The 22,437-nt window shown below is 36.6% G+C and overlaps 8 protein-coding genes across 8 annotated transcripts; 4 read left to right on the top strand and 4 right to left on the bottom strand.

Annotated features, from left to right (window-relative positions):
* Positions 1-236: 236 nt before the first annotated feature.
* On the bottom strand, positions 237-3,827 carry OCT59_002392 (uncharacterized protein; the record flags this gene model as incomplete). Its single annotated transcript, XM_025332934.2, has 1 exon — positions 237-3,827. The coding sequence occupies one exon, from the start codon at positions 3,825-3,827 to the stop codon at positions 237-239; it is 3,591 nt and encodes a 1,196-aa protein (XP_025165116.1).
* Positions 3,828-4,600: 773 nt separating this feature from the next.
* OCT59_002391 (uncharacterized protein) lies at positions 4,601-5,509 on the bottom strand (the record flags this gene model as incomplete). The annotated part of the gene is made up of 4 exons (XM_066144470.1): positions 4,601-4,774; positions 4,872-5,008; positions 5,099-5,365; positions 5,473-5,509. 4 exons carry the CDS (start codon positions 5,507-5,509, stop codon positions 4,601-4,603), a joined length of 615 nt encoding a protein of 204 aa, XP_065995630.1.
* Positions 5,510-8,718: 3,209 nt separating this feature from the next.
* Positions 8,719-9,100, bottom strand: OCT59_002390 (uncharacterized protein; the record flags this gene model as incomplete). The annotated part of the gene is made up of 2 exons (XM_025312121.2): positions 8,719-9,002; positions 9,079-9,100. 2 exons carry the CDS (start codon positions 9,098-9,100, stop codon positions 8,719-8,721), a joined length of 306 nt encoding a protein of 101 aa, XP_025165117.2.
* A 1,245-nt stretch (positions 9,101-10,345) lies between these two features.
* On the bottom strand, positions 10,346-10,642 carry OCT59_002389 (uncharacterized protein; the record flags this gene model as incomplete). Its single annotated transcript, XM_066144469.1, has 1 exon — positions 10,346-10,642. One exon carries the CDS (start codon positions 10,640-10,642, stop codon positions 10,346-10,348), a length of 297 nt encoding a protein of 98 aa, XP_065995629.1.
* A 567-nt stretch (positions 10,643-11,209) lies between these two features.
* OCT59_002388 (uncharacterized protein) lies at positions 11,210-11,587 on the top strand (the record flags this gene model as incomplete). The annotated part of the gene is made up of 1 exon (XM_025328800.1): positions 11,210-11,587. One exon carries the CDS (start codon positions 11,210-11,212, stop codon positions 11,585-11,587), a length of 378 nt encoding a protein of 125 aa, XP_025165118.1.
* Positions 11,588-16,704: 5,117 nt separating this feature from the next.
* OCT59_002387 (uncharacterized protein) lies at positions 16,705-17,196 on the top strand (the record flags this gene model as incomplete). Its single annotated transcript, XM_066144468.1, has 1 exon — positions 16,705-17,196. One exon carries the CDS (start codon positions 16,705-16,707, stop codon positions 17,194-17,196), a length of 492 nt encoding a protein of 163 aa, XP_065995628.1.
* An 82-nt stretch (positions 17,197-17,278) lies between these two features.
* OCT59_002386 (uncharacterized protein) lies at positions 17,279-17,749 on the top strand (the record flags this gene model as incomplete). The annotated part of the gene is made up of 1 exon (XM_066144467.1): positions 17,279-17,749. The coding sequence occupies one exon, from the start codon at positions 17,279-17,281 to the stop codon at positions 17,747-17,749; it is 471 nt and encodes a 156-aa protein (XP_065995627.1).
* A 109-nt stretch (positions 17,750-17,858) lies between these two features.
* On the top strand, positions 17,859-18,266 carry OCT59_002385 (uncharacterized protein; the record flags this gene model as incomplete). Its single annotated transcript, XM_066144466.1, has 1 exon — positions 17,859-18,266. One exon carries the CDS (start codon positions 17,859-17,861, stop codon positions 18,264-18,266), a length of 408 nt encoding a protein of 135 aa, XP_065995626.1.
* Positions 18,267-22,437: the final 4,171 nt, after the last annotated feature.

Below are 22,437 nucleotides of genomic sequence, written 5' to 3'. Positions count from 1 at the left end.
AAATAGTATTACGCCAGTATTACACCTGTCGAATTGGTATAATGTACCATAATATTTCGGCCCCATGTTTACATACACCACCTGTTAAACCATAACTACAAATAGGTAGAATATAAAAATTTTATTTAATAAAATAAATTTAATATTTTTTAAACAATAAATTATAAAAATTTTACGCCATAATAACAAATAATATTAATTGATATACAGTATACAAAAAAACAACATGATTGTGATTAAGAATGTAATTTACTAGTTATCTTATTGGCTAACGTGTTGGATTTTGAAAGTAATTTTTGATAAAAATCATTTCCTAAAAGCATACAATGATTTTCTTTATATTTAAAAGCACTAATTTGACTATTCTCCGCTTCTTCTTTTATTTTTTTTAGAGTTGAACCATTGATCGGTAGATTATATAATTGTTGTTCGAGTTCAACTATATCTTCAGGTGAAATTGGAGATATTGAAGGATTGTTGTTATTAATTGCTTGTTTTATAAATTTTATTTGTTCCAAATAATTTTTTTTAGTTTCTTCAAGTCCTTTAAGGATTCTATCATCATAAAGTTCCGGTTCATTACCTTTCTTAATCTTTTCTTCATTTATGAATAGATCTAAATAATCTACATATGTATCATTAAAAGTAGCTATCGCATTTTGTCTTAAAAATTGTGCAAATTTAACACAAATTTTATTCATGGTCTCTTTTTCTTTTTTTAATTTATTAACTCTTGTTTGATATTGTTCTATGATTTCTTCTTTTATTTCTTGATATGATTTTTCTTCAAAGATTCTCCATTCTACATTAAGATCAATAAATATTTTCGTTACTGGTTTGTTTTCATAAGTGATATGCTTATGTTTATTCCATTCACAATTACAAACTTTACATTTTCCTTTTGACATAGCCCCACATAACCATAAGAATTGATTCATCACATTAAATTTAGCAAATGGTAGATAACAATGTGGATCACAATGTTTTTTATAATTTATATATTGAATATTTGATTTTTCAACTTTACGTAATTCAATACAACTATCATTGGTACAAACAGTTCTAGGATATTCTAACGCTACAGGTTCAAGATCCAGTTGTTTAATATACATTTTTTCTTTAAGTTCTTCTATGGTTTGATTAGAATCTGCTAATGCCTTTTGTTGTTCTTCAATTTGATTAATATTCGTTTGTATAAGTTGCTCCATTTTTGCAAGAGGTCTAGAAAGAAGCATTACTAAATTTCTTGAATTATTAAGTGAAAGAGTATCTTTAACTTTATGAGGGGGTCGTGTCATAATATACTCAATAAGTCTCGATGATTCATCCATCGACTTTTTCCAACTTTCCGCAAAACTTTTTTCATATGCATCAGTAAATGATATACCATTCTTTATTGCTGCTAGAAATCTAAATGATTCATTATCAAAACAGTATAGTGTATCTTGATTGACTTTAATTTCAACGTTAGATCGCTTTTCAAGTTCTTTAAGTTGTTTTTTAAGTGGTGGTAAAGTATCTCCTGGACGATAAAATGTTCCTCTAGCATTTGTAAAGCAAAATACAATGTTTTCCTTTGCATTCTTATGAAGATGTAATAATAATTCTTGTATACAAAACTTAAATACTACATTTAAACGTGAATTATTTGGTTTAAGAAGAATACATATTCCATTTAAATATTGATAATGGCTAATATAACATAAAATATTTTCAAAATTTTTCTTATCTTGATCTAATCCTCTAGTATCACCCACTCCGGGAGTATCAATCAATCTTACGAGTTTGTTTCCAGGTCCATAGAATAGATAACTTTTACATCCCAAAGTACATGACATACCTACATTTTCTAGTTGTTCATTTGAATCATTATCACCAATTTTTATTGTTTTCGTATCATAATTTTCATCCGTTATTGTAAAAATGGATGAAATAAGTTCAATCATATCCCCAGATTTTGCATCAGCTAATGTATCGAATTTAAGATAATTCGCAAAGGCGTTTATAAATGTTGATTTCCCTACACCTGTTTCACCAAGCAATAGTATATTTATTTCTTCAGGAGTTTCTGATGGTAATAAATCAATAAGCGTATCCAATTTGAAAGGTATATATCCTTCAATATGATGGGAACTGTTACACTTGAACTTACAATTAGCGATTTCGCTTTCACCACACCCACAATAAAAGTGCTGATTATACCCATATTCGATGTCCTGCTGACATTTGTAACATTTCCAATTGCAGCCAACAGATTGACAATCAACTCGAGGGCAAGGTACTAATAGTTTAATCTTTTCGTTGGGATTAAATTTTAGGTTGGTTCGTGGTAAGGGATCAAACTTAACCAGATTTGACGTGAATAATGTTTTGTTACAGTTATAATAGTCGTCACAAAATAGTTTTCCATTAATATAATGTTGAATTACCGGATAACTAGAACTTTTTAACCCAGTACATATTTTAGTATCGGCCATGAAGAACTTATTCAATCCCTCATTCGGATCACACAAGTCTCGAAATATATTATATACTGATAATGAATTATTATCAACGATACAATCATTGTTATCAATGAGTATAAATACATGATTGTTTGAATAATTATGCAGAATGTGTTCAATATTTGAATTCTCATCAAGGTATTCAACTTTTTTGGATTTTAGCAAGCCAGCCTTTAAAGGTACCAATTGATGGTAATTAATAAATGTCATGATGAATTCCTTGGATAAGTTACTGTTTTTAAATGACTCCATTTTACTTTCAATTCCGTTGATATTATTTTTTCCAGAGCGTACCTTAAAAAGACAGTCTGCGAATTCATCCTTGAATTTCGTTTCTTCTAACGTAATTTCTTGCACCCGACTTTTGATTTTATTAAAGATCTTATCGGATATGATGTTCGAGATGGATTTTGCATCGTTGTATAAATCATTAAGCCTTTTTTTTGACTCAGACAAAGTATCGAAAAATCGTTCTACTTTTAAAATAATTTCTTTGCTCAACACCGCCGTTTTCATGTAGCTGAATTTGAAGTTTGGAGTAATTAGATTCGCAAGTTCTGCTAATGGATATAGAATATATTCAATTGGAACCCCTTTCCCATCATCATATTTTTTAATATACGAAGGAAATTCAGATATAACTTTTCTGATTTCATCAAATGATTTAGGAAGTTCTTCGTCGTCAATAATAATGTCTCCAAGAAGTTTTATAGAAAAGTGACTCATAATATCTGATTGATCTTCTTTAACATCCAAGTGATCTTCATTAGAAGAAGTAATTTTTTCGATTTGTGACTTTAGCACCCTTTCAACTTGCGTCTTATTCTCTTCATCAATATCATTATATTCAAATGATGCTATAATATTAGCACCCCATTTTATTCCTATCACGATGTGAGTAGCGCCTTGATCATTATTAAAGCCATCTGTAGATATACAAGTTTTAACATCATCACGATGAATGTTTAAATTTTCCTCAATAGAAGTCAATTTGTATATTAAAGCGCCCTTCACAGATTTAAAACTTTCTTTCATATCAATTAAATATTTCCCCGAACCTTCTGAAGTGAATAATCCTGCGAGAATGCTTAATCTTAGCTCATCTTCAACGTCCAACTTATTAAACTTTTCCACATATGAATCATTATATTCAAATAATACTTCATTATTTGAAACGTCAGCCCTGGTTATGGAATCATTTGGAAAATCAGACTTCAATATCGTAGTCCCACAGAAGGTATCTCTCGTGGCATTATATAAAGATCCAATTGATGCGACTCTTCCAAGAGACTTTCGTCGTATAATTCCCAGAGTATCCGCCATCAATGAAAAAAAAAAAAGTTTCGATGAATATCAAAATCAAAGTCAATGTAACACAGCCTCACACCGCGTGATCTTCAGCTGATAAATTAAAATTTTAAGGTTTGAAAAAAAGGTTAATTAAAAAAAAAAGCAAGATTAATAAAATCAAAATTAAGAAAGCAAAATTATTTGAAAGTTGTGATTTAAAAAAAAAAATAATAATTTTTTTTTTACCTCTTTATATAGGTAAAATTTTTTGATACCCATATTTCAATTGTTTCATGTTTCTTTATTTTATAGGTTGAACAAGATAGTAAGATACGAAATTTTAATAGAATAAAATTTGAGTGTAACAAATTAAGATCTACGAAATCTTTTCGGCTAAATTTTAACTCATTATAGTTTTGTTATTTTAAACTTGAATAACATAAAATTACGGTTCGGTTAATATTTATCTGATAAAAGAAAAAAAAATAGGATAAATATCAAAAAATTACGAAAAGAAAGGACAAAAGCAGAAAAGGGCTAAAACAAAGTATAAATATGGAAATAATCTTGCTTTTGTGTAGATCGGTTTAACTTTTTAAAGTTAATACAGTATGTTGATCATGCAATCATGCAATCATGCAGTCGAAAAATGAACTACGGCGTTATACTTTAAAAAATTCAAATGACTAAAATAAAAAAAAGATAATTTGATAAAATGAAACAATAACAATACAATTAGTACAGTGCATATACTGTATATTTAAATTATTTATATCCCGTTTCTCTGTCATGCATGACCCCGCAGCCTACGAGCCTCTAAGACTTAAGTGTATGGAAGAGTTCTCTACTTCATGTGATAATCTGTCCGCTCCAGAAGAAGAATACGAAAGTTTAGGAATACCTAAGAATGAGTGTACAATCTCTGCTGCTTCTAATGAATCTACGTTAAGTAACTGTTTACCATTTTCTATTTTTATTACCTGTTTCAGAATGAGTTAATTTCAATGAATGAAATTTAAGGATAAGAGGGCTGCAAAAAAATATTTCGTAAAATCTTCGGACCAGGCATCACATTACCTTAAAACTTAGGATAACTTCTGTGTTCAACAATTTTGTGTACGTTTTTTTAAAGCGTAAAATATCCCCTTCTCTGATCCCCAAAGAACATAATTCAGTTAATTCTTTTCCGAATTCCGCAACATGTGAAGGAGTATCTAGATAGAAAGTAATCGAATTATAAAACTCCAATGGTCATGTATCAGCAACTATAACCGTACAAGACAAAAGTAGTTATGTAGGCAAACCTTGTTGAATACGCTCCTCAATTAACTCGTTAATTATATTATAGATCTCATGAAACTTGAAAGCAACAGTAAATACGGGTTTTTTAATGAAAATATGAAAATGGTTTCTTTCAAGCGCCGGACCAAAGACACTCTCTATAGTTGATATTGGATTTAACAATGCTTTCCCATGTAATTCTTCTTCGACGTAAGTATCGATATCTGGATGATGCTCAAGATTCTGCAGTTTTGCTTTTTCGTCGTAAGGAAGGTCTATTTTCCATAACACTATATCGATGGGGTCAGTATAGCGGAAAACACTTTTTTTTCCTTTTCTAATCAATTCCCTAAGTTGATATAGTGTCTTGCTTCCGTGGTTAACATAAACGGGAAACCTTTGTGAATCTCCTTGTAGGAAGCACTAGAATACATATTCTGACATGTTAGTTTACAACACCAAGATTATATCCAAGTGGAAACACGTATGGGTATTGTGTATTCAATTTAAGAAAGGTTATTCAAGAAAAAAGATATCTGGAATATTTATCCCCTGTGCATGCGATATTAGACAATTAGATGCACTGCGCAATTTTTCGATAATCCATTGGTCATACAATCATACATAGTGCAACGGAATAATGAATAGGATTGGCTAACCTTACATATAATGCCGCAGCAATGATGACATGTAGCCCCTATTTATTAGAAACTGATGGAGTTATGCCTAGTTCAGCTAGAATACATATGAAAAATACGGTCAACATATTGTGAAATGTAACATGCTTGTTTCTCGATTTCTAACTATGGAAAACATTGCAAGGAGTGCTTTGATATAGCATCATATAAAAGTATGAAATTCATATATGAACTTAAAAACATTCGTAGGCTCTGCCTATATTTTTTCCACAGCGATTATTGTAGTCGAAAATAATAGCTAACTACCCAAAGGGTACAAGTAGAATATCTCGTATACTGTACAGTATGTCCACAGTACCCTAACATTATTTAAATGGCGATAACAAAGGTATGCGAAGATTCCTAATCTACGTTAAGGAAATGTTCACAAGATTAATGAAATACAGTGCATGGAATCGATTAGTACTTATCTGAAGTAGTCGCACTGTTTTCGTCTCGTCATACTTAGAAGAGTAATAACCAGCTTTTAAGCTTTCATGGAAAATATTTATTGCGTATTATCCTGATCAGGTATTAGACTTTTTCCATTCGGTGCTTAATACTTTCTTGATGTCATTTGTTTCGAAACAAACTATATTAAACATGTAAGTTGTTTCCGGATTCATTTATGTATGCTAATAAAGAAATTAACAAGGAGCCTGACTTTTATCATTTAATCGCACTACGAAATTCACAAAAATATCACGAATATGATCTGTCTTTATCATTACAAGGGCGATCAGTCGGAGACTGCTCGAAGAGCAAAATGAGAGATTTTTTACGTGAAAGATATTCTCCTATGCTACATTATATCTGAAGGGAATTTTGGGCGAAGTCTAGGCAGAGCCTACGAAGTAGTTCCATTAGCATGCTTATCCGTATCAAGTTATTTTGTTTTTTCAACCGGATAGATTGTTTGCGCACACTTAATTTCTGAAGAATAGTGTTTACCCGAAATATCTTAGCCGTGGGCATTCGTTCGATGTCAGTTTAGAGATAGTATCTATCCTTTTCCGATTTGCGTTTTCCACATACTTCGTTATATATCAATGATGTTATCTTTAAACGTACTTCTAATAATAATTTCCGAGACTTTATTTAAGAGAGTTGCAAACCTTCATTGTATTATGCGCAGATATTGACAATCTATATATCCTCGAAATATTAGATTTGTAGTGGAAGTATAAGAGATAGGAGACAGAAAAATCAACAGAAATCCGATAACAGATACGCAGTGTCCCTTGATACTAAAAAAAGAATAACACGAAACAGCAGATCCTAATTTAATTTCACGTGTTATCATATGACACTCTGCACAAATGTTTTGAGTATCATGTGAACCTGGCATAGTTCAACAAATATGAGTGGACAACAGATACGCAGTATCCCTTGAATATCAACTGCGGAAAGGATATTAGTGGACAACAGGCGGAATAACGTGAACAACTATGAATCAATCCAAAGGAGACAGAACAAGTGAACCGACGAGTTCTAATACGTTTTCTTTTCAGAACAGTTCAAAAAAAGGATGAACTAATTTGGTAATCATGTGATGATGGAATTCTTGGTTTCAACAATTTCTCTATGCTATTACGTATTATGATTGCACAAGGTAGAAGAATCGTCATTCTACACATATCCTCGTTGTATTGGGAGACATGTGGTCTCCTTTAGTTCACAAAAAAGAACATACTTATTTAACCATATAAATCATCAGACTTGTAGATGACTGTGACTCTCGGGTCACGATCTCGTTGTTCCAAGATTACATAATGCATGGACATCCAATAACAATACAAGCACGTGATCTATAATATTAGAAGGAATTGTTAGTACCGTGGCGTATCTAACTTAAATTGGCCAATCCATCATGCCTATGGTTTATTGTGGTCCGAAGATGGGATATGGTCAACAGTAAGTTCTTATCGTGTACAGACTGTTTAGTTACCGTAATCGAGAAAAATTCACTTCGTGAGCAGAGCTCAGAAACACATGTAATCATAACACGCTAGCCGTTACTTTGTTTCAGATAATGATCTACTGTATATAATTAATTTCGTTTAAAGTGTGGGAGAAAAATGGACATAAATTGAGCCACCAAGAACAAAAGACTTTACTATTATGTGTAGTGTAACTTTATTGATAACAATTACAAATGAATGTAACGTAAACTAGTTATTAGTGGAACTGGCTAAAGCCACATTAATGTCATTTGTATCACTGATCTATAAACACAAAGTGAATCATGGTAATAAAGATTATTTACGATTTTAATCATGTAACTCTAATTGTGGGCTTCGCCTAGTTCCACTGAATTTTATTCACGGTTTTCTGAACTCTGAAATTATTTAATAGTCCCTGTATGATGAGCTGGTATTCGCTTTTTGGACAGCTGTTCTGCAAAAATAACAATCCAATGATAAATTTCGTATACTATAAATACATGCTTATATCACAATATTTTTTCGTTACCTTTTAACCTACTATAGAGACGCATTACGAAGTTCAGGAATAACGAAAATGACCAAATCAATATTACGTTGGAAACGTGATTTAGGGTTGTCCGTTTCAATCCTGGATTACGAACATTACGTCCAAAATATTTTGCAAGAACTCTACCTGGGTGAAAACATATTGTCATCAGTTCATAAAACGAATCATGGTATTGTTATTTTTTGATTTCTGGGTTTTTGGATTCGTACATTGCCAAGTTAGTAGCCCGTCTTTCCGTGAAACAGTGTGAAGCACACGTGAAGCACACGTGAAGTAGAAGAGAGGTATAAGAGAAGTCTCATGTTAACGAATTAATATAAATAATGCTCGTAGTTGTATGAAATAAAAATAATGGAATTTTATTCAGTGAAAGATTCATCGCAAATCAATGTAATATTTTCAGATACAACGTATGATAATTATACATAATAACTTGTGTATATCGATTTCGTGAACTAATAATTTATTTGACATTACTTCGTGCTTTTTGTAGTATCCAATTTGACCAAAATTGTTACACTTTGATTATCCCTTTTCCATTCGTCTATAAATTTTCCTACCCACTTCTGAACAGCTAATTTATTACCCAGAGTAAGTTCAGATTCACCACGATAAAACTTTCCTACTGTGGTTTCACTGATAGAGTGGTTTGTTGACCTTATATCGTCGGCAATCGCCTTATACGAGAATTCATGAGCCTCGGCTATGCATTTGAATAATCTTCGAAGTAATCCGTTATCGTTTAATTTGGAATGAGCTTTGAACAAAAAAGAAAAACATTAACCCACGGCATAATTTACTTTTACACAATCATCAATGAGCAAATCACATACCTAAATTTTCTGTTATATTCATTTTTTCCATAGAGGTTTCTATACCCCCACGCCTATTTATAAAAATTATTGGAAGAAAAATGTTGAATGAGTTCACGCATATCATATAAGTACAGATGTTCAGCAAATTAGTAATAAACATGTCCTAATTTTAAAAACAAATCTGGGCTTTTACTCTTTCGAATCCTAGCAATTGTTCCAACTACGTAATGACACTAGTCTTTGATTTTGGGCGGAGCCCATTTCTAGTGAAAATGAAACTCCTATAACATCTGTCACCTAGACAACACTAATTACACTACAACTAGGTTGTTCTCTTTCGTTTAAGATACAGGGCTTCTCTATACGAGTTAAATGATGTCTTGTTTCAAGTAATTTACGAAACATTTTAAACCTTACTATTCGATATCTTTTACAGTTGTTAGATTTCTTCGTTATTCCATTATATCGAACATGAAAATTTGGCAGCCATTTAATAAACTCTAGTGTAATTATAATGCATTTGTAGTAAATATACCCGCTTGGCATTACGAGTTATGATTACCTTCTAAACTTTTAAGTTTTTCGATTAAATCCTCGATCAGCAAAATTGTCCCAACAGGAAACTTGAATGGAGCGTCTTCGAGTTGTCGTTTAGTTAATAACTTGAAGTTCTTGCCATTAATTACTTGTTGTTTAAGAATTTCAAAATAAGGGGAAAATTCTTGATTATAATTTTTTTGTAGAATTCACAAAGACTGGACGAATTTAGCGCTTCGAACTCTTGAACTGACAGAAATATATTTTCTTGGACAGATGAATTTTCCATATTTTGGTACATTAAGAGGCCCATTCTGAGATTAATTCCGTATTTATAATTCAATTTTTATTCCCACGAATAACCTGTAACCTGTTATCGTCAATCATGATTGTAACCAGATAGTTAATAATATATCCCATAGTACGACCTTTCTGGAAACTATTACGCATACACGGATTCATTATCTGCTTATCAGTTAATCCGTATTGAGAATTTTTTTGTGGATCTTATGCATCTACATGCTGACGTTTCTATCATCCGATGGCACAATACTCCTTAATTATCTATTTTCAGTTAGATGAATCAACTGCGTCCTTTTACTATGTTTGTCAATCAATAAAAAATCTATTATGATCGACATATACATAATGCACTATTTTCTATCATCCGATTAGGGATTTTTGTTCTATATTTATCGTTATTTAATTATCATATATCTATGGTAAATGTTCATACTAGTAATACAAGTTATGAATACTTACTTTCTTCCTGACTTTTGAGTTTTCTGATTAACTCTTCGATTAATAAAATAGACCCAAGAGGAAAATCGTATGGAGGGCCCTGTATGTGTTCTCTTGTTAATAGCATAAAGCTTTTACCACTAACTTTCTCTTGTTCGAGAATTTCAAAGTAATGAAAAGTTTCTATTTCATCTTTAAATTTATTTTTTAAGAATAAACAGAGTTTGGACGGATTAAATGCTTTGAATTCTTGAACTGATGGAAATGCAATTTCTTCCATAGTTTGATACATTAAGAGGCCCATTGTTGACATATACCGTATTTGTATTTCAATTTTTATTCCCATGCGCACCCTGTTATATTAACCATACAAACTATGATATGGTAATCAGCAATACGAACTTTCTGGAAAGTGTATGAAAACCATTACGTATTCATGGATCTGCGATGTCCAATCACGGACTTTAATCCTTATTGAGAATTCATTTGATGATCATTTTATCCATGGGAATAACATAGTTTTCCGTTAAAAAATAATTCGCATTTGTCGATCGTCTACAATAATGATCATGTGAACTTAAGTTAATGAAAATGCGAATAGAAAACTAATAAAAATTTTGTTCTACATATTAAACATAAGAATTCATTCTGTATGCAAGAAAATACAGTTGGAATAGACGAATATCTGGGCGCACCATGATGTTTTATTACAAATAAAACGTCGACAACTGGTCTTTTTTGGAATAAATCGACAGAATTGCTTTCCAAAAAACTATGGGTACCTAGAACTATAAACAACAAAAATGCATTATCCAGTGCTCGTACACAGCAGAAGAATAAATGGTTTTCTTTTTCGGGCATTAGAACAAGCATGCAGCAGGAACAGAGCAGCCCACTTCATAACATACTAATAGAGAGAATTACCTCACTCGTTAATAATAATGAAGTTGCCAGCAAACAAGTAAAAAGCAGCCAGAGAAAAACAGATAAGGTACCTGCTGGAAAATGTATACGGATTCGTTTGTATCCTAAAAGAGAAGAACGAGAGAAATTACGCAAATGGATGGGGACTGCTCGTTGGACATATAACAAGTGCCTTCATGGCATTACAAAGGAGAACATCAAACGAAATAAAAAAGACTTGCGTGCACACTTTCTTAACGCTAAAGCGTTTAACACTACTCCAGAACTAAAATGGGTACTTGAGACCCCTATGATATTCGTAATCAGGCTATGGATGACTTGTTAAAAGCTTATAGCTCCACACTGTATGATTTTTTTCACTTCGTTCATAAAATCATACAGATTTTTTTCGTAGTGTCGTCGGGCTGGTAGTGTGTCTCGCTAGCGCTCACCCCACCTCGGCCTCAAGGGCCTCGCAGTACCTACATCACCCCTCCGTGGGGCAGGTTTACCTGCCACAGTACCATGGTCTGCCACGGTATTTTTCCCACTTATTTTTTTTCTACATTTTTTTCCTTATATATAACTTACTATGACAACTATGGCAACTATGGCAGACTACTTAAAAACGGAATAAAAACGTGAATAAAGCCGAAATCAAACAGAATCTCCTGCCATAGTACCTGCCATAGTACGAAAAATCTTATAATAATACTATGGCAGCCTTAGTCAGCCACTCAGACCCCAAAACCCGATTCACGCTATGATTACCCTTTATATACTCACCTAGACCCTCCAAGTATGATTCCCTATGTCCTGAACTATGGCACCCGAACTATGGCACCCGAACTATGGCAGCCGAACTATGGCACCCGAACTATGACCACTTACCCCTGTCAGAAAAAATATATTCGGCAATTGAAGATTAGGTAACTATAAATTAGTACTCGATTTGATAGAACAAAAAATGGCCGCTCAAGTTCCAGCAATCTTTAACCCCAACAACCGTTTCTTCTACGATGACCTTCTTAAAAAATGTGTAGGTACACACACGAAAGAAAGCGTCAATTCAGCAATCTTGGCTTCTGTGGCTTTCATCACCACAAAATCTGGCATGTGGATTAGAAAAAAGAAGGCTTACAATGGAAGCATATACTTCGAGTTCGCCGCAGATCTTAAGGGGATTTCTACTAAGCACAAGGTAATTATTCGGTCAGATACCGGAGAAGACAGTGACGTGACCACATCCACCAAATTAAAGGATCTTCTTCTCCAAGCATCAATCGCAAAGATCTGTTATACAGATGTAAACTTCATGCCTTATCCCCCAAATGCGCCAAAGTATAATCCTGAATTCTTCAATCTCTTCCTAGGTTTCAGGGCCCAACCCGCTGAGCGCATCAAACCAAATCTAGTTAATCCAATCATCCGACACGTTCATGAGGTATGGTGTGCAGAGGACAAGCAATTAACTATATACATCCTCAACTGGCTCGCATTTCTAATTCAAAATCCAGACAAAAAACCCGGTACAGCAATTATCATGCGCAGTCCCCCCAGATGTGGTAAGAATATCTTAACCGATTTTATCGGAGAACGTATTCTCGGCCGTGAAAACTTCCTCTCCACTACCCGTCTTGAAGATGTAATGGGAAGGTTCAATGCGGCTGTTCGTGCCAAAAAACTTATTATCCTCAATGAATGCGATATGTCAGGCAAGGAATGGCACGGGGCAAACAACCGACTCAAGAGTTTAATCACCGAGCCTTACATCTCTATTGAAGAAAAGGGGATAGATGTGAAGGTTATTGATGACTTTGCTGGCTACATGATCCTCAGTAATCATGCTATGCCAATCCGCATAGAAATGGGAGATGAAAGATTTGTAGCTCTCAACGTCTTAGCCAAATATAAGGGCAATAGAGAATACTTCAGTTCTCTCGTAAAAGTATTAGAAAATCTGGATACAGTCAGTTCCTTCATGTCCTATCTACTTAGCCGAGACTTAACTGGCTTCAATCCCCGATCTATTCCTGATACTCAAATGAAACGGGAGTTAATTGAAGCAAGTATCCCGAATCCCCAGCGTTTTATACAATATTACCTTGAAATGATGTGGCCCGACAATTGCGACACACTTGAAATCCCGTGTACAAATTTCTATAGCACTTACCAGAATTGGTGCAGTGAGAAGGGTGAAAACAAAACACTAAGTGACAATAAATTCGGTATGGAGATTAAACAATTCGCCCCTAAAATGCGTGTAAGCCGCTCAGGTACCCGAATAAACTATTACATACTAGATAAAGCAAAAATCGTGGAGAATTTTAGTAAAGTAATCCAAGATGTACAAGACGTACAGGAAGCACCAGTAGAGGGAGTAGAGTTAGTTGCCGAGAAACCCGCTGAGGAAAAACCCGCTGAGGAAAAACCCGCTGAGAAAAAACCCGAACCCACCGAGGAAAAACCCGCACCTGTAATTCGCAAGACTCCTCCACCGCTTCCACCCAAGCCTGACCACTTAAAAGAACGTCCACAAGAGTTAAGGGAAGAACAACCGGATCCCGATGAAGATACTAGTGAGTCAAATACTGATGAACCTATAGATAACTTCTCAGACTGTTATCTATCTGACGAGGAATCTGCTGAGGTTCTAGTTCCTGAAAAACCGTCTACCCCCGAGCCAGATGACTACGACGTCTTAGACGACTTGTTATCAGACTCAGATTCTACAACCGTGAACCCAGCTCCTGAACAACAACCTGAGTCACCCGCAGAATCTTCCACAAAATCCGAATCCCTCGCAGATTCTAAATTTTCTACAGAACCTGTAGTAGAACCGGCTCCTGAAGAGCAACTTATCCCAGAACCCGACACAGAACCAGAAGTCGACCGGGACCCTGAACCAAAGGAAGGCACTCGAGCGCACTGGGCTTGGCATGAAAGACATTGATGGGATCGCAAACCGTGGGTTAAAAATTCAAAGGACCAGGTCTTCAATGATCTCTACAATACAGGTAAGGAATTATGGGCCAAGTATCAAGATGCGTCAGATGACTATGACTGGGAAATACTCACGTTTGAAGTAGAGGAATGTCCCACAACGCGTATTGAGGACGAGTACCAGTATTACCTTAAGGAAGTAGTAGACCGCTTCAAGGACTGGATTGAATATAATGGATACTTACCTAAAATACCTAGCCGTAAAGAACTCGCAGATTTAATAAGAATATACAAGGAGAATCGTAATGCCGAGATTATTCCCACCCCCTCTGGTTATGAAACTATGAGGGCAGATAAGGGTAAAGCGCGAGAGATCCCCGAGGAACATCCAAAAACTGATATGGAACGTGAATGGGAGGCCGCCAATGGAATCATTGATGACTGGGACGAAGAGGATACTGAGGGCGCTATCAACGACATATTGTAAGCGCTATTTGAGATTATTTCTTTTTTTTTTCGTATATATATAGAAAGATATTATTTATAGTTGAAGACAAATCATATACATAAAAATGCAATACTCAAGAATTGCCCGCACTTTACCAACATGACCTGACATCAAGGAACTTCAGTATTCCGGTGCTCGCTTTTCCAGAGGAGCTATCGCCAGACTCGGTCAGACTCTCCAGACGCGATTTCCAGATAGAAAGTTCCAGATCCTACTTCCCTATGAAAACTGGAAACCCGGTGGATGGACATCAGGAAACCAACCAGCCAGCCTCTTTTCACTATTAGACCATTATGATGAAGCACAACTACCGGATGACGCAGACCCTGATTATTTTGAACGATTCATAATTTATGCAAGAGATAGTCCACCGGCCGCAGGAGGATGCAACGGGGAGCTAAATGATTGCCTGTATGAATGCCTGAAATATATCTACGGCACATTCTCTAAAATGCCAAAGTCAATCAAAAAGCCCGAGTATATCAAAAAGGCATTAGGTCTCAATCGCGATGTTCCCATCCCAGTTTCATGCATGGACAAGGTTGAACAACTCGCAGGAAGTCTCGCAATTAATATTGTGGGGACATTACCCGAATCTCTAAGAGTAAGTCCGATAGACGTGCGACTCTCATCCTGTCAGAAGGCCATTACTCCCTCACGTTAAATCCCGGAAGACTCCACTCCAGTAAATTAGATAAAAAGCGTAATTTACCCATTGTATACCATGAAGATGGGACCAATAATGTAGTCACAATATACAATGGCAAAACAGTTAAGTCTTGCACAATTGCGCAGTTTCAAAAGACTAAGAATTCCAAAAGTTCTTTCATCCCCGTCGAGAAAAACCGTAAGACTGGAGTATATGAAACTCTTGAAGAAGCATATCAGAGAATCCACGAGGAGCAGAATTCCTTTCTACAGGAGACAAAGAAGTTCGGTTTAGGAATCGACTTATCATACCATAACTGGTCTTACAAAAGAACGGCTCTCTGGTTATTCGAACGATTAAGTGTAGGAATTCCAGCCAATGATCCTCTTGACCTGATAGAAGCGGAGTGGTTAAGTGATGCAATGATGGGAGGATTAATCTGGGCAGATAACGAGTGGAAGGGCTATGGAAGACAGTATGACGCAACAAGTTTATACCCGAGTATCCAACAATCAAACGCGAACTTTCCAATCAGACGGGGTAAATTCCAGACACTTAATGACTTTGTCGACCACAGGGGTTATGCCTTGTATGGATTATTCCGTGCCAAAATAAGTGGGAATAATATTCTCTTCCGACAGAATAAAAGGGGAATCTATACATTCATCGACTTACAACGAGCAAAAAAACTTGGTCTCAATATACAGTTAATACAGGATGGGAAGCCAAATGCATTGATATATGATAGAGAAGCGAGAATCCCTGGAACTGTAATATTCGGTGAGTATGTACACTTCCTCTTCAAAATTAAAAACCAGGGTGGCATAGCTGGCCGCGTGGCAAAGCGAGTCCTCAACACATTATGGGGAGCATTATGCCAGAGGAAGCGTAATTACAAGACACTCACCACAGATCAAACAGACCCATTTACATTTCCAGAGGGCCATACACTCGACTCTATCATACCAGTAGGATCCGACCAGTGGCGATTCCAGTTTACAAACCCGGGTAATCCCTTCAAAGGTGAGTATCCCAGGATCGCCCCATTCTTATTAGCACGTGGTCGCAAAATCACATCTGAGGCAATTCAACCATACAAGGATAAAGTACGACGTATCCATACAGACGGATTTATTTTAGAAGAACAGCCAGATAGCCCCGCGCTTTTCACTTGTTCAGAGAATGCAGATATGACTCTAAAGACTTTCAAGTTTGAAACCGCAGGATACTGCCATGTGAAAAATGCGAACAAGGTTATCTGGACATGATTGCTAGGGACCGGTATGTGTGTATTTTTTACTGACATACCGTGATGGCATAATTGAATAAACCTATGGGATATGTAATCTTACGAGATACCCAAATGCAAAACACTGACGGATTAGGTAGACAAGACGATGAAAGTTTTCACACGTGGGCTAGGCGCATTCAAAATGCTGTGCAATATTATGATACTTGTAGTAGAATAGGTTATAAGCGGCCACCTTATCCAAGGTCTCGTCAAGCTGTATATGCTTATATTGTGCACATTAGGAGAATAGTATCACGACTACCAAATAGGTGGTACTGTACCTACTGTAAATCTTTTATTGATCGCGGATGGGGAGCCGACGCTTCCATGGATCAAGCAGTACGACTACATTTATATAGTTGCCCAAAGCATTTTAATTTCGACTATTATACTCATCATACTGAAATGATCCAGAATGCCTTTAGGAGATATATAGAAAGAAGGAACAATAAAGCGGCTAGGATTATCCAGAAAGTCGCTATCCCCTGGTTGTATAGACCAGGCTCTCCATTGATGCAAAAGGCCGCCCAACGCTTCTACTGCCTTGCAGTATCCCAAGTGTAAACCCCGAGGTTCATATTTATTTTTTCTCGTTTTAATGAACAGGTAACTGAAGATTCATATTTATTACAAAGTACAAAGAATCATGTCAACATATACCGAATTCGCAAGCATTGTTAACAGCACTGACAGCACTAGTGAGGAGGTTATTTACGAGGCATCGCGCATTCAGCCTAGTGTTATCTCTGACGAAACTGTCCCCAAGATTATCCGCGCATTAAAAGATACTATAGTAGTCGCATTAGTATCTGGGTTTAGCAAAACCAGTTACCTCGTCCAGGACCACGTGAAGTATATCAAGCGAATCCAGACGGCAAATTCTCCTGTATCATATGTGAAGTTCGTGGCCAGAAAACTCTTCCCAGATAATGCGGCATATACTGCTAAAATAGCAAAAATCCGCAAATCATACAAGAATAAACAAGCTCTCCTAGATAAGCTTGAGGCCCTCTTCGAATTGTATTATAATGCGACTAAGGACTCATCAACCGGTCCCCCAAAGCGAGCTATTACTAAAAATGAGGCTGAGAAAACCTTAACAGAACTTCTTGCATAAGCGGCTCCTGTGGTCCTACGATTCTGTACGAATTTAGTCTATATTTTTTATCCATGTGTAATAGGCATACAGTAATTGAAGATAGCTATAGTATAAGTAACATAACATCATGTTGGACCGATTACCAGTAGAAATAGTCGAACGCATTGTCACAAAGATCCCGGATACTGACCTTATTGCAGCGAGTAAGGTAGATAGAGTGTGGTGGCAGGAAGTTCGTCGAGAGGCATATAAGAGGTGGAAAAATTATGCCACTACAATTGGGCATGTCCAAGCTCTTGGAAAGCCGTTTGAAAAAGGGAATATTGACTGGATATCATTTGAAGATGTAAACGACTTCTATAAAAGATGGATAGACCGCCTCACCGAGGATCAGCTTTATATTATGGAGAAAATGCTTAGGAATGGGATGGTTGTGGACCCCCAGGAAAGGGAAACCATAGAGCATGCATTAAGTGAACATAGATGGGGAGGCGATCCTTGGAGATTGGACTGGAAGTGGAATGATTGGACTTAACAGGAGTAAGCATTTTGTACTTGACTTTCGTAAGAATTACCCTGCAGAGTCATATTTTTTAGATCTGGCCGGCATTACCGCGTAATCCCGAATTACCGAAAAAGGAAATTTATGTTACACAAGGTTCCAAACGCATTCTTACCAAATCGATTTTTGTGGAACGGGTATCGCCCAAAAAGGAAATGATCTACGTACCGCATGAAGTCACGTGACACTCTACACATTTGTTCAGGGTATCACGTGACATGAACTCCGTTCACATTTTCTGTAATATAATCCATAGTTTTTCCATGAATGCTTTTTAGGCCAATAATCCAATAACTTATTCATCAGGTATCCTCGTGTTTTGCGACAAGGACTGATGACCATGTAACCTCATCATCAGGCATCCTCGCATTTTTTGACAAGGACTGAAGATAAGGACTGATAGATCTCTTACCGCCGATCTATTAACCAAAAATTTTCGGAAAGAAAATTTTATATCTTCGTACTAACAACTCTTATATTTTACCCAACTCATACCTTCTAACATGTCTGGTAGAAACCTTGCTAGAAGAGGTGGCGGCAGCTATAATCCTAATAGTAATAAGGCTGCTCGTCAAGAAAAGAAAAATAACAAAAAACAACTCTCTGATAATTCTGGTTCTGATAGTGATAACAATACTCAAAAACGTTCCCGTATACTTACTAAAGACTCCATGGATGAAGACTATGAAGATTTCGTTGCCGACGCGCCGGCTGACGGTGGTTTAGTTGGTTCAACTTCGACCGCTATTCCTCAACAAAATAATTCCCGCAGCACTACCCAAGAAAATACTCAAGCTTCTACCCCGAATAATTCTGCTGCGCCTACTGCGCCTGGCCAAGACGCGTCCTCTGGTGTTAACGCGTCTATTAATGCACCTCGAAACAAAGAAAATAACTCATCCCCTAACGCGTCCCTTAATATGGACATAAATGATGGTACATCGCCCGATCAGGCTGTAGATCCCTCCCCTACTATTACCATTAATCGTCAAGATTTCCTGGCTGCGGCTGCGCCCAACTCCGCTCCCCAAACTCTAGAGAAACTTAAAACTAATAAGGCAATTATAGATGCCGTTAATAATTTATTTTTAGAAACGTATGAATCATATACCGGTCGGGCTCGTATGACTGGTTCAGGGGACGCTAAGCGTCTCATCATACATTTTCATACTGCGGAGGCTCGTGACTTGTGTGTTGGAAGCACTCACTCCGATTTTCCGGACCTACAATTCCACCTGTACGATCCTAAACAGCTCCGGTCCGATGAAGACCTCCGTGCAATTCAAGTCACGGATATACCGTTCTTCATTACTAAACCGCAACTCCAATCCTACTTCAAGAAATTCAGCAATCTCCTTGCCCTCCATCTTTACTCAAGAAAAGGTGCTAAGATGCAACAAGCTCGCATTGTCTATGATCATGCTGATGCCATCTCCCGTTTCACAACTCAATGGGCCGTTTACTGCTTTTCCACCTGCTTACGTGTTACCCCTTGCCATTACTCTTTAGAACAAAAAGCTGCTCGTAGAGCGTTCGTAGCTGTTCTCTCCGGACTTCCCGCTAATACCAAAGATATCCATCTCGCTCCTTTGGTCAAAGAACATGGAGCAAAAGCTATTAACATTCCCTTTTCCCTAAATTCTTATAAACCCAAGCCTTGGGCTTATGTTACCTTCAACTCGCAAGAGACAATGGATGCCGCTATGGAGCAGACTATTGGTTTCCAAGGTCGTACTCTTCGATGGGGTACATCCAACGATTCAAAAGCTCTTTGCCACCGATGTGGTAAACTCGGTTGTGCTCCTACCTCCTGTCCGCTTAACCAACGCCGTGGTCGTTCACGTACACGACACCCTGTGGCTGCTCTTAAAGAACGCTTCAACATTGGCCAAAGGCCCACCCAACAAAGAACGCCGCGCAATAATTCTCGTTCTCGATCTCGATCTAAATCTCGGGATCGTTCTCTTCAGCTCAGCATTCTAATTCCAACTCCAATAGATCTAATAATAATAATTCCAATATTAATGCTAAGCCCTCCTCCTCCTCTGGCTCAGCTAACTCCTCCTCAACTGCTCATGGACGTACACCTTCCAACAACCGTAAAGGCAAAGATAGATCTGTTTCCTTTTCGTCCAATGCTCGTGCTCCACTCCCGGATCCAAATTCTCCTAATGCTCTTGAGGCTGCCCTTAAGATTCTTAATGTTTTAAAGAATCTTCAACAAGATGTTGCTCGAGTGGAATCCCGCATTTCAAATCTTGAACTTAACAATCAACGGCTATCTGCTATTGAAGCCCATTTAGGCATCGATCCTCCCTCTGCACCTGTCGTTAATACTGAACCTGATCGAATGGAAGAAGACCCTCCTGAAACCACTGGCACCTTAATCCAGCATCCCAATGCTCCTTTATCTGCCGGTTCACTGAAATCCTCTTCCTCTGCATCTACATCCAACAAAGCCCCACACTCTGCTTCCGCATCCACTTCTAACCCTTCCCCGCAAGACGAATTGAACTCCGTTATTCAAGATCAAAAAGCGATTAAAGATACTTTACAATCGCTCACTGGTTCCATCCAAGGTTTTATTGCTTCTCTTGGTGGTTCTCCCTCCGATCGAGCTTCTGCTCCTTCGCAATAACTGATTTCTCACTTCCTTCCCCGTACTTTATTATCATTGTGTTCTAATGACTGGCAATTTTAATTATGATACGTTTGTTCGCAACCCACCCAACCCTGTAGATATTTATAATTTTTCAGAACATGAATCTTTATTCACTACTTTAAATTCTTCTCCTATCCCCAATTCGTTTAATATTTCATCTTTTAATGTTAATGGTCTTCGACATAATAGCCAAGTTAAAATTGAACAAATTTCAAACTTTTTCAACCTTAAACATATTTCCTTTGGTGGTATCGTAGATACCCATCTATCCCCCAAGCAAATTCACTTTTTATCTAAACGCCTTTCTAATTATACTGTCTTTTCATCTGACATAGATAAAACTAAACAAGTTAAATCTACTGGTGGCGTTTCCCTTTTTATTGAAAAAACCCTTGCTTCTCATGTACAAGATTTTGTTTCACATTCTTCGCGAATTTTATCTGTTGACCTTTATTTCAAAGGCAACGTTAAATTGCGCATTTTTGTTATTTATATTCCTCCTGTTTCTGATTCTAAATTACGATCAGAAACCATTGACCTTCTTTTACAATTATTAGTGCAAACTAAACAACAAAATTTTTATCACGCCATTTGTGGCGATTTCAATATGCATTTAGATGCCTATTATCCTATTTATTTTAACCGCCCCTCTGTTGCTTCCCAACGAACTTATCGTTTGCTACATCATTTTTTATCTCATGGATATGAAGAAACTATTCCTGTTAACGCTTCTGATTCCTTAGGCACTTTTCACCGTGACGATCAAGTTACTCGTATTGACTATGTTTGGTCTTGTCCAATGCTTAAAAGCTTTGCTCTCACCTCCTATATATTTGACGCCCAAGACACCTGCTCTTCCGATCACAATCCCATCATCACTTATTTCGATGATTCACTCTTGTTTGCGTCTGTCAAGGTTGCTCGCGCTAAACAACTTCAACGTCACAATCGCCGCATATTCAAATTTGATTCAGTTACTGATCAACAATGGGAATTTTTCTCTGCTCATACTGACTCTTTATGCGACGTACCGCCATCAACCTTCTCAACATGGCATATTAATCAACAATGCGAATATTTACATTCTTGTATAGTGAAAGCTGCTACTGCCACCCTTCCGTCTGTCCTGGTTGGCAATCAACATACGCCTACGGTGCCCAAAGATTTGGAAGCCCTAACTCAACATTATCGTTTCCTCAGCCGTCTTTTGCATTCGATACGTTTATTGCGAAAATATCCTTCCACTTATTATAATAGACATGAACGTACTTGGTCCACTCATTTCATTAGACTTCAAAAGATTCTTCATCTTTATAAGAAGATTATTCCTTCTCCCCCTATTTTACCTACTTCTTTATCCTCATGTAGGCAAGACGATTTTAAACTTTTATTGGCATCTTTAAAGACTATTTCCGATGCCCTCCATGGTTTCCTTCTTCTCAAAGAAAAAGATTTTCAAGATTCTTCCATTCGTGCCAAATT

This window comes from Rhizophagus irregularis, chromosome 10 (assembly GCF_026210795.1).
Source record: "Rhizophagus irregularis chromosome 10, complete sequence".
NCBI classification, from domain to species: domain Eukaryota; kingdom Fungi; phylum Glomeromycota; class Glomeromycetes; order Glomerales; family Glomeraceae; genus Rhizophagus; species Rhizophagus irregularis.
The sequence above is the reverse complement of the archived record's forward strand: the minus strand, read 5'-3'. Positions and strand labels throughout refer to the sequence as shown.